Source organism: Limulus polyphemus, unplaced genomic scaffold (genome assembly GCF_000517525.1).
Source record: "Limulus polyphemus unplaced genomic scaffold, Limulus_polyphemus-2.1.2 Scaffold83, whole genome shotgun sequence".
Classification (NCBI taxonomy): Eukaryota; Metazoa; Arthropoda; class Merostomata; order Xiphosura; family Limulidae; genus Limulus; species Limulus polyphemus.
This window is the reverse complement of record NW_013665693.1, coordinates 148,020-160,686: the sequence shown is the minus strand read 5'-3', so window position 1 is coordinate 160,686 and position 12,667 is coordinate 148,020. Positions and strand designations below refer to the sequence as shown.

Here is a 12,667-nt window from a genome sequence, read left to right as displayed (position 1 = left end):
TACATGACCTTACATATTTTCAAATTAGTCTTTTAAGAAAAATGTTTACTAATTAATTGAGTATATTTTAAAAGTCAATTAGTGCATATAAAAGGTGAAACAAACCAAAAGGACAGTGATGGATGTAAAAAAAAAACTAGGAAAAGTGAATGGGCTGCACTCCACGTGACATTAAACAGGAAGACTTTGTTTATTCTTTAATTTTATCCTCATACCTATTCGAGCATATGATTTCTTTGTATAAAATCTTAAACTTTTATCCAGGACTTTTTTTTTTTTGTTATAAAAACTAAAACTCATAAAAATTGCAACAACAATTTATTCAATTTATTTTGCATTTTGTACAAAAAACCACAGTCCCACGAGCATACAAGTAACAAGCAAAGCAACCAATGAGCATGCCTACATGATTACAGAAAAAAGTTAATTTTTTAATTACACAAGCTTCTCTATATACAAATAAAGGTAAATATTGTATTTACCTTTTTTTTTTTTTACTTTTATTAATGAAAATAATTTATCAAATAAAGACCGAAGGCCCTGATACAATTTTATGTTAGGGAGTAATCTAGATCATCACGTACACAATGGTTTTAGTTTCAATTTTACAGGAACATTAGAATATTGAAATACTTGAAGTGAGTGGATTAATCCTTTGGCAGTAAGTTCTTTTGAAATTGGTCACACATTCAACATTTCAAAAAACTAGAATTTCAAAATTTTCATTATAACAATGGATAAAAAAACAAACAAACTATTATTGAAGTTTCACTGAAAACAAAGTAATGCAAAGAATTCTGCTACAAATTTCAAAACATTTCAGTTTTAACTGTTAGATGATTTTAGAAAATGTCAATGAACCTAGGAACTCCCTCAACAGTAATACAGCTGTTAACATTATTTTTCCTAACCTTATTGTAAATACACTTAAAGCTTTCTTGACATAATTAATTGTGTATCTTATACGTATGGTGTTTTGAATTGTCTTCCACTCACTACAGTGACTTTATATTTATATAGAAATTGATACTACTAACTTATTCAGCAAACAAGCTGTTTAAAACACTAAAAATAAATATGAAGTTCAATGAAGTCTAGGATTACTGACGAGAGGTGGAATTCCTAAAATACAGTATAACTTGGTGGTAAGTGGTAAATCAAATGATAGACTGGGCTTCAAAACAGAAACATAATACCAGCACCACCAAAGACAGTTTCTGTGAATGAAATAAAGTTACTCCTTCCTTCGTAAAAAAGTGTTTTAATTAAACACTAAAGGTGTATAAACGTGTTTAATTTTGAAACTTTAGAGGTAAACAAAAAATATATATAAATAACGACTGTTTACATAAATAAAAGTTCTGACAAGTAATTTAAAAATACCTTGAGGTTTAAATTATGAATTCACAGACTTACACCATAATTTGTTCAATTAACTGTAAAAGTATTACAAAAGTATTAAAAATAAGAAAATTTAACAAAAATCATCCTATTTTAATAAATATTATTCATGCAACTATAGAAAAAAATTTAATGGTAGCTATATGTGAATTATTTTTTTAGTAAAATGTATTAAAAAAGGCATGCCCAATAATAGAAAAAATATCCCCTAAACAGCTAAAGAACACCTTGTATCATTGATTCTACAGTAGTAACTGGTTAATATGTATACTGAGTTCTACTTTATTAAAACTAATGTACAGTGCAACATCAGTGAAGAATATCAAAGTTGATAAACTTTCTCAATGTTTTAACTCAAAGGACTTCATTCAAGGTCCAAACGTAGTTCTTTATCTCTTAATAACTGCTGATCTCTTTTACTTGAGTTAATTAGTTTAACGTTAACTTACAAAACCAACAAATCAATGGTCTGTGATAATGTTTTCTGACAAACTGTTTGAGTTAAAAAAAATCCTTCTATCAACTGTACTGTTAAGTATAAAAATAAAAGAGAAGGAACTTCTAAGAATCGAAATACTTTGAAATAAATACTCCTGTAGGGAGCATAGTCCACATAACAACTTTAACATAACAGTTTTTGTGGCCTCGTTTGAAATGGAAGCAATTAATTTAATATAAATAGAACAAAATGCCACAATATTCAGGAAAATGGCCTCACCATCCCAGAACTAAAAAAAAAAAATTACTTATAACCTAAACATGATTTTCAATTTGTCTAATGGTTGATTAGAATTATACACGGACTTTTCTCTACACTAAAAAATACTCTTATTTGTGAGCTTTTGGCCTTCTTACTGGAGCCTTCAGCAGGCAACAATGTACTGAGAGATATAAATTCTTTAATCTGTGGAACATTGCTTTAAAATAGACATCTAAGCAACAATCGTAACAATAACTGACATCTGTATTAAAATAACTTTAATACCAAACGTCGTTTATTGTTAGGATTGTTGCTTAGATGTCTATTTTAAAGCAGTGTTACACAGATAAATAAATATTTATTGCTCAGTAGACTGTTGTCTGATGAAGGCTCGAGTATTAGGGCCAAGAGCTGAAAATAAAGGTATTTTAGCATAGAGAAAGGTTTGTGTATAATCCTACACATTCTGCTATAATTTTAATTATTTTTATATAAGAAAATAAAGAGTAAGTTTGCTGAAGAAACTGGACAGTTCCAATCAAAGTCCAGTTACTTTTCAGCTTAAGCATGCCAGTTTGTAACCTGTTATTATAATGTGATTTTAGATTTCACCAAAACCACATTTTTCAAAGACACTGTTCTTGCTGAATTTGCATAATATACTCATTACAAAACTCAACCTGAATTAGCTACAAAGTGCCAAATGTCCATTATATTATGGCACATTCATATATGGGCTGCATCATTTAAAGTCATAAGGCTAAAGCTGAAGTAATTGTACAATTTGAAAAAACCTTTTCAACATCGCCAATTTGATAGTACCTAATGTCGACTCATGTTAAGATCAGTGACACCAAAAGGATGTATGACTAAGCATCTCAAAAAAACCTAACATCTTCAAAGACATAACAAGGTTGTTTTAATGTTTCAGTGCTGTGCATTAATAGGAGAAAAACACCTTTTTGTGAGGTCACTATTTAAAAAACAAACAAGCTAAGCTAGTGCTTTAGATTAATAGTAATGTTGCTTTTTCACAAGACAATGTACAAGTGATAGTTGTATAAAAATATATGTTCTCAGAATTCAGAAACTACCAGCAGATTTAACAGATCAGAATCTGTGTACTAAGAAAAGTCAGAACACTTACTGTTGGTATCTTATCTCGGTTTTTAATATTTGGTGCTTTGTTTAATTTTATTTGCTTACACAGATAAGGAGCCAATAAGAGTCTAAAAGGGATTTGTGTTCAATCAAGTAAAATCCACAGTGGAAACTTGAAAATGATTGAAGCAACAATTACTCAGCATGGATACAATGAATGATTTTTGAGAAAATTTTGTAAATGGAAATCAATTAGAAGTTTCAAAAACAAAGATAACAAGAAAACTGTCACTCGACACATTTATTACCTTAGTAGTTTGAGCTATTAAAAAGGTGCTTTACTAACAACAGCTACTAGGTTAACCCTATTAGTTCAGTTTCTACAACACTTACCTGGTGTGACAAAGGACTTGGGTTTGATCCTAAGCCCAGGAAGTTCAAAAATGGATTTACCACTGGCATCCAACTAATGGTCATCAAACAACACTGAGATAAGGCCTGAAGACAGGCCTTGCTTGTGAGAGATTGAAGAATGTGGTAAATACTGGGTTAACCCTCTTACTCAGTTAAAAGAGCACTCACCAGGTGTGCAATAACTTCTGGGTTAAATCCTACTTGCCAGAAATACTTTGTTTGGTTCATTATTAAGCACAAAGCTGCATTATACACCCTCAGACTTACCACTGAGTCACCCAGGGGTGCAAGAAATGCAAAAGATAGATTACCAAATTACTACCTTGAATGATTTTTATGCAACAAAAAATAGTAAAGTATTCAAAGACTTGGGTGTATCTTTCTGATATGTTAATCCCAGGAGTTTTCAGTAGTTCCATTGATATATAACACAAATATATATAAATATAAATAAAGACATATACCTACAAATTGTGACAGTAAGTTCTGTGTGTACAGGATGTGGAATAACATATATATATATATATACCCTTCTTTCTGTACGCAGAGGACTTACTATCTCAATTTGGATGTAATCTGGCAATTTCACATTAATTTTAAAAATTTAATCCTTAAAACCAGAAATTCATTAGTTTCTGAAAGAAAATTTAAAATATAGAATAGTTCAGTAAATTCATTTTCTAACATGTTAAATGAAAATAACAATAAATATTTAAATGGATGTTAAAGAATCTCAAGTACGTAAAGTGATTTCCACTAAAAAATTCTCAAGTCACCCATAAAAAATACAGAGAATATTAGAAATTTTCTCACAGAGCTTTTTACACCACACAAATGTAAGCAATACATAATAAAACTAGAGATCATGAAAATTCTAAATCACAGCAGTACTGACATAAAGATTGGATAAGAACAGAGTAAAAAAAACAATAAAGGGTGTATATTAAAGCTAGCAAGTCATAAAAATGTTTTATTCCCAAGTAGGATAAAGCAACATAGAAGGTTGCTACTGACCTCTTAAAGATAAGATTATTCTAGTAGAGCTCTTTTAAAGTTTCACACCCAGAAATTTCCATGAATAGTGTTTAAATAATATTTTTTCAGCAATAAGTTTTCCTAATGGCCTCTCACCCAATATTTATGGTTGAAGAAGTTAGAACAATATAGAAAAAAAAGAAAGATTATTCATTATGAATGGTGTCTCACTCAATACTAATGGTTGAAGAAGTTAGAACAATATAGAAAAAAAAGATCATACGTTATAAATGGTGTTTTAATTTAAAATCTGGTGGTTGGATAATGCCTTAAAATTTACATACAACATTTAGGTTTTCAATTTCACAGTAAGCATGTTATAGCTCTGTTTCTGGAAAATTTCAGCATTCTACTTTGATGTAAAATAACTTTTTTTTTGTGTGTGATTATATAACAATGATACCAAACCAATAGCATTTCTACCATTTGTGCCCAAAAAATACCAACCAACTAAACCAATAGCTACTGGTTTTAACTTTGTTTAAACCAGTTTAGTGTAACTTCAACAAAAAACTGGTTTTCTGGTACATATTACTTCAAACAGAAGGTTAAGCATAAAAATAGCAACATAGTAATATAAAATATTTTATGAAGATAACTTTACCCAAGTGTGTGTGGCAACTGTTTTTAATTATCCAATTTACAGCTTGAATATACAATACTGTAGTTCTTTCTGTCAGTGTGTAAATTATACAACAACACACTTTGTATACAGATGAGTTCAATGGCTTCCCTCCACTTCAAAAGGAGAAAGAAAATTTGGAAGGCTCATTTTATCATAATTTTCTAAATCCAACATGCTTATAACTGTTCTCCAAGTATGGAAAACACACTTTTACCATTCATATATATACATATGACTTCTTGCAGGTTGTATATGCACAGCACTACTATCCCCGTTAGAAGCCGTAGGTACGTACTGAACAAAAAATAAAGAAAGTTAATTTTGTAGAATTTTGCAAGAGAAGAAAAAGCTCATTTCACTGTAATATTTTAAACCAAACATCCTTATAAATGTTGTCGAAACCAAGAATAGCACACATTTTATGATTTATCAATTATGCATTTCGCATACATTTACCAATGTTCTTCTTCCTTTCTTCTTAAATTCATAATATCATTGACCAAGTGAAAAACAGATAACTTATTATTGGGTCATTGCAAAGCATTGAAAATTCCATGACTAGCAATCCTATAATGCAAAACTTGTATATTAAATACAGTACCTCAAACACAGCAACATCTGCATGAGTACCCAATGCACTTACAGTTCATTGTATTGTAGTTATTTCACTTTTAAAATAATACTTGAATATCAGATTATAAATGTTTGATATGGGTACACCATGTTTAGAGTTATATTTGTTGCCCATAGATCACCATAGAAATTAAAACAAGTATTAAATGTTACTTTCATTTCAATCCTTATCAAGACTTGCCACCAGAAAATTATATATAAATATAACTCGAGGCAACAGAAATACTACACCTCTACTTCTACCAATATAATATACATAAAATAAGATTATGATGCTACAAACTCTTATTACAATATGAACAGATAGATATTTTGTCACCAAATAGATGATATACATATAAACATTCTGTAAAGGTGTATTTCCAGAGCAAATATCAACACCTAGCTATTTCTTTTATTCAATTAAAATATTATCATTATTCTGTGATCAAGAGTTTTTGTTACAAATATATAAAAAAAAAATTATGGTACAGTTTGATAATCGATTATATTTAGAAAAAAGTTTCTAAATTCAATTTTCTAGCTTTAAGATTATCTATAAACAAATTAACTTTATGATAATTTCTCTCTTACAATAACTGTTGACTTCCTGATAATGTTACAATTTTTTTTTCATAATTTTAAAATGTGGAACAAAAGGTGTATTTTAATAAGCTTTTCATTTATATATATGTAAATATTTTGGCTACATACTCATAATTTATGAAAAGTAAAATAAGGAAATTCAGCAAAGGATGAAGCATTTGGGCTTAGTATTTGCAAAGTTTTTTAATGTTTCAGTATAAGATTCCAGAAAGATTTAGTAAAAAGTTTGAAATATAACTTACTATATGACTTAAGACACAAGATGTATATAGGAATTTAAAATCTCCCATTATGTATAAGAAACATAATATGTTTGAAATATGATCAAATCTAGCTAAATTGCCTATCAGAAAGTATTTAAGGACCTATAATATACACATCATTTATCAGCAAACCAGCAACAAGGAAAAAAAAGACTGAAATTTCTCCTTTAGGAAAAACACTAAAATTATCAACATAGTATCTCAACATGAAAGATTTTACAAAAAATTTAATTGCTAATATCACAATTGTTGTTCTTATAAAATATCATTTGAAAATATGTATTCTTAATTTAAAAATATCTTAAAACTACCAATAGTGTGATAGTAATAAATATATTTCTATCATAGAATAGCTAAGTAACAAAGATGTGTTTAATAAGACACATTATGATGGTGTAATGATAGAAAAAAAATTCTGTGGTCTATATCCTGATGGCTATCTAGGTAACAATAACGATTTTATAAACTGAGCAGCTGATGAATACATAATTATACTCCAAGATAATGAGTACCATTATCACCAAACTAAAGAGTATGTAACATATAAATTAACTGTCTTTAAGTTATAAATAATTACTGTATATGCATGGATAAACTTGAACAGTTGTTTAGAACTCACCAAAATAGTTTAAAAATAACAGCAGAAAAGCAAAAAGTTTTAAATTTTTTTCTTTTGTTGGTGTTTTAGCAAACTTAATAATAATTTTAACCAAGCATCAAAATATTCAAAAACATTACCTATGTTAATTTATGGATTAAAAACTTTTATCAAAACCAAAATGATTATTTCTGCAACTGTTCTGTACGTGAGCTTATTATTTTCTTTTATCTGAGAAAGATAAAAGAAATGCACTAAAATTTAACTAACAGCTTTTCTATAAAAGTAAAATGACCTATTGATCAAACAGTAAACATTTTCTGTGGAATACCATTAACTTCTGACTGAAGTTAACTTTTTAGGTGATAAAATAAACACCATTATTACTACCAGAGAAAGCTCCAGTTTCTAATTAAAGTCAATACACTGCAATTAAGCCCAATTCTATTGGCAAATCACAGTTGTCCAATATTTTGATAGAATCACTTTACTGAACATTATTTTGAGAATAAAATTATACAGGCTTTTTCAGTTGTAGAATGTGTAAATAGAGCTTAACTCTTTTCTGATAAGTTTATAATTAGAATATTTTGCCTAAATACGTCATTTAGTACGTAACATGAAAAGATAGGCGTGTCATTTTCTGACTACACTACAATAAGTAATGGTGAAAGATGCAAAAATAAAACCTTGTAAAAACCTACAAATATTAACCCTTTCACCAAGTTAATAACTAAATATATCGCTAGAAACACCCTTCACTCCAGTCATCGCCTGTCTGGTCTTCTTGTAATCCTGATCTGCCAGAGTAAGGCACTGGAATTCCTGACCTGTAAAGTTTAAAGTTTCTTTTATGTACTAGTATATCAAATACAAAACACTCAACAGATTTTTTTTCTGTTTTTTTTATCATCAAGTTGTTTATTTTTTTTAATTTTTCAGATCTACATAATAGCTATGTTCAAGCTTATTTCAATGGACCTGACATAAGTTTTTGGCCTGGAAGGGACAGCCTGTCATCAGAAATTAGCTGACAAGAAAGTTAAGTCTTCATAAAATAAATGCAAATGCTTAACCTACAAGGTCGGGAAGACAAGTAGGCGAAACTCGTGCCAAACATGGCACGCAATGAAATTTTATTAGCATGCTGAAACTTAGCGATAATGAAGGAAAGTTTCTGAAAAAAAATTAAAACTGATATAAGAATGGTAGAAACAGACTATCAAACAAAGATTCAACAGCATGCATTGCTCTTCAGTCAACAAATTACACGCCAAACATTAATGAACTTTCATTGAAAATTATCCAAAAAAAAGATGAATAAATACAGTATTTTTTAAGTATAATTGTAACTTTAAAAATTAATGAAATAGAGGTGCATGTGTTTATATATATATATATATATATATGCATGTATAAATATATGGCACATTTGGGATGTTTTAATGCAAGTAAAACATTGAGATACACGATGCCAAAATATACTTGTATTTATTTAAATCCATTAATTTTCTGTCTTCTAATATCCAGTAGTGTGTAATGTTTTAACAAATGTAAAAAAAAACATGCATGAAATGTTTTGTGATATGATACATGCACATTCAGTTGGTTTTGTTTGGGATGTGTGAAAGTGAGTTATATATTTTTTTTTTAACATAGTGTGGTCAGTGACAATTTCCGTAATTAAATGGTAGATGTGTGACAAAACACTGATTCATGAAACATTTGTTGTCGACCAAGTATTATGAGTAAAAAAACTCAAGAATAAAAGAACTTACCTATAAATTAATTTTAAAATGTCATTAAGAAAATCTAACTTTAATAAAAAATTCAAAGTTAACTGGCATGTAGAATACATCCTGATGCAATTTTATTGGAAAACAAAACTAACAATAGTTGTATTTCTTTGAATGCTTTATAGATGTAGAAAGTTAATCTCATACATTTGCAAACGTTCTTCTAAACAGTAAAGTACAGGTAAAATATTAATTAGTACATGCACTGTTTCAATATTACAGTGCACTGAAGTGATGACCAGTGGATTTATCCAACTTGACATTTTAAGCCGTTTGGTGCGACAAGCAGATTTACCCCATGGTGTCAGAAAAACGTTTCCTCATAGTACGAAAGATCAAACTTTAACATAGCTTAAATAAATATTTAAAAAAGTAAATTATCTACAAGTAATTTGAATACAGTGTTAACATCTAATTCAAATTATTGTATTTAAATAGAATTGTTTTATAAATGCTTTTTCTTTACCAAACCAACTATTTCAAGGCAATTAATTAAGAAATTCATGTGATATGTGTACATCACCGAGCAAAACCACAACTAGTGGATTTTGATATTGAAAATTCTAAATTTCATTTGTCAGTGAATAATTGACACTTTGAGAACTCACCCAAAACCTAATTATGCACTCAAAATTTTAAGCATTATATTTTTAGGAACTGAATTTTGTAAGGATTATAAATTCCCATGGTACTATTTCTGTAGGATGTCATATTTAACATTTAATTTGAATCATTTCTGATTCAATTGTTCACACTTAAAACATCACTTGCAGGCTTAACTTAACCTATTTTCTGCTTCGAACCCTCATTGAGTGTATTAAAAAAGGGACAGAAATGACATAACTTGTATCTTTTTTTAGGAAAGTTTCTTTGCTGTTTTGTTTAAATATTGTAAATTACTATGGATACCAATGGACTATTTTAGCTAAATATTATAGTGCACAAATGTAACCACATAAATTGAACTGATCATGCACAACACAATTCAAGTACAATAACACAGTTGTATATCATTCTTGATGTATTATTTTGATAAATATCATTAAAACACACAAACTTAACATGTTACAGGTTTAATATTGTTCATTTAAATTTTAAAATGTCCTATCAAAATTATCTTCATATGTAATCAAAATAAAAACCACTATTTTGAAATTTAATATTGTTAAAGTCATTTCTGTGGAAAGTAATATCATAACATTAAGTTGAAATATTGGCCAATAATTACATAAAAAAGTTTTATAAATATACTGGACAAAAATACATTTTCATAAACATAAGTTATTTTATAAAAACACTTAAAGAATAAATGATAAATACAATAACCCAATGCACGGTAATATCCTAAATTTTTAAAAAGTATTTTTTGGCTCATTTTGAAATGTTTGTAAAAGCATGATGTTCTATTTATTTCCCAGAACTAACAGTACGTGAAATAAGAAACCAATTAAGTTTTTACTAATATAATAACAAGGGGGAAAATGCAATCAAGTGTCTTATAAACACGAAACAGAGAAAATAAGTTCATTCACTGACAGCTCTGCAACTCCTAACTTTTTATGCACATTGTAAGTCAATGTTATACTTGTAAGAAATGAACAGAGCAATTACTTTGAAATTATTTTCATTTTTATTTGCTATTTCCTCAACATTTACTAGTATATTCTACAATGTTGCAATGCATTCTTTGTAATTACAACATTTGCTGCAGAGGTTCATCATATTTTAACCGACACGTTTGTAAAATCTGCCATCACAGATGTCTGCACAGTTTAAAAGTATGGTTTCTGTAATGTCTGTAACTGTGTACAAGCCTCGAAAACTATTTTTCTGTCTACCAACACAGTAAGGATAGTATAAGTGATGTATTAATCTTCAAAGCTATCTTCGACTAGTTTTCACATGAGGTGGCACTGATTTTTAATTTTTTTAGTAGTTAATAACACCTATTAAAAAGAAAAAAATAACTGTGTCATGTTATGATACCAATAATATTTAGAATAGCAAATTCTAATCATACACAAATAATTTACAACCCAGTTCTTAGCTCTATGATGGCAGCTTACCAGCATTTGAATTCCTAATGTTTAATCTTGTAGCTATTTAACAAAGACTTCTTGCTTTTATTGGGTATAAGAGAAATTTGCATGTTTCATGTACATAAATTTATAGAAAAATACCGATTTATGTTTTAAAAGTTCTATCTATTTGCATCTTTAAAAGGTAGCTAACATGAATTTCTCTTTTTTTTACTGTCTCAACATTATCTCTGTGACTATTTCATAAACTGCAGGCAAAATGTATGGTTTCAGATTTTCTTAAAATGTTTGTTTGTTTTTCTGAGCAAAGCCACAATAGGATGTCTGATGTGTCCACTGTGGGGAATTGACCCCCAAATTTTAGCATAATAATTCCATAGACGTACCACTATCCCATCAGGGGAAAGTTTGTTTAAAAGGATACTTACTTGAAAATGCAAGTAGAAAATATCCAAACCATTTTTTCCTATTGTTTGTTATTGTGATATCTTGATATATTAAGCACTTATTAATGCAGCACCTCAGTCTGGTGGATCACTAAACCCACATAGCAATTTACAATAACAAAATTCTCTGAATTTACTTAGAAGTAAATAAAATAATAACAATACTAAGTATAAACATACTACATTATATTCTAATTTATTGCAGAGTTTTAAACTGTTAACTTTAACACTTGATCTTTTTTAACTCTAAAAATAAAATACATAATATTACCTAGGCTTCATTGATTTAGAAGCTGGGATCTTTGAAGGACGAGGCAGACCAGATTTAGGGGTTCCTGCTGAAGGAGGAGCATTCCTTGGAGAAGGTGTTGTGTTGCCAATTGATTCAAAAGGAGACTGTTGTCTAACTAAAAATTTTTGATTTGGGGTACTCTGTAATGGAGACTGCTGTCGGGGACTTTGTCTGGATCCTGGAGAAATCTGTCTTCTTATTTGGCCAACCTACATCATTTATAAATTAATAAACATTGAAATCATACTTTAAATGATTAAAGTGATAAACAATTAAAATACTGAATATTTAAATATATATAAAAGGAAGTAATTTTATGCAAAATTTATAAACAAATTGCGAAGTTTATTTATAATACAAACATATACCACAGTAAATTTTAGGATAGGTTTAATAAGTAGGTTCCAGTAGGTTCAGAGCAAGAGGTAAAAAATGTGTTTACCCAAATCGTTTTGTTACTTGCCTAACAAAACTAAAAGGTTTAACATCATTAATCATCAAAGAAAGGAATATCCAAGTAGTATGTGTAAGGGATGTCCTGGAAGGAAGGCAAAGAGGTGAGAATGTGTGCCTTGTGGGAATGTGCTATTGTACTGCACAACAAAAATTTTTATCACACACATAAATAGCTGTAATTAGGTGATCAGGGGAATATGATAATCAATTAATAATCAGAAATTAAGATTAATTACTTATTTTTTGTCAGTTATGACATTAATTAATTAAGCTTGGATAGTTG

General features: G+C 28.9%; 1 protein-coding gene across 1 annotated transcript in view; it reads right to left on the bottom strand.

The window, feature by feature from the left end:
• Positions 1 to 301: 301 nt before the first annotated feature.
• Positions 302 to 12,667, bottom strand: part of LOC106467737 (SLAIN motif-containing protein 2-like) — a 58,609-nt gene continuing 46,243 nt past the window's right edge. The window contains exons 10-11 of the mRNA XM_022396639.1: positions 11,908 to 12,137; positions 302 to 8,185 (exon numbers count right to left, since the gene is read on the bottom strand). Coding sequence (XP_022252347.1) covers positions 8,101 to 8,185; positions 11,908 to 12,137 — 315 coding nt within the window. The 3' untranslated portion in view covers positions 302 to 8,100. The remainder of the gene's footprint in view (positions 8,186 to 11,907; positions 12,138 to 12,667) is intronic.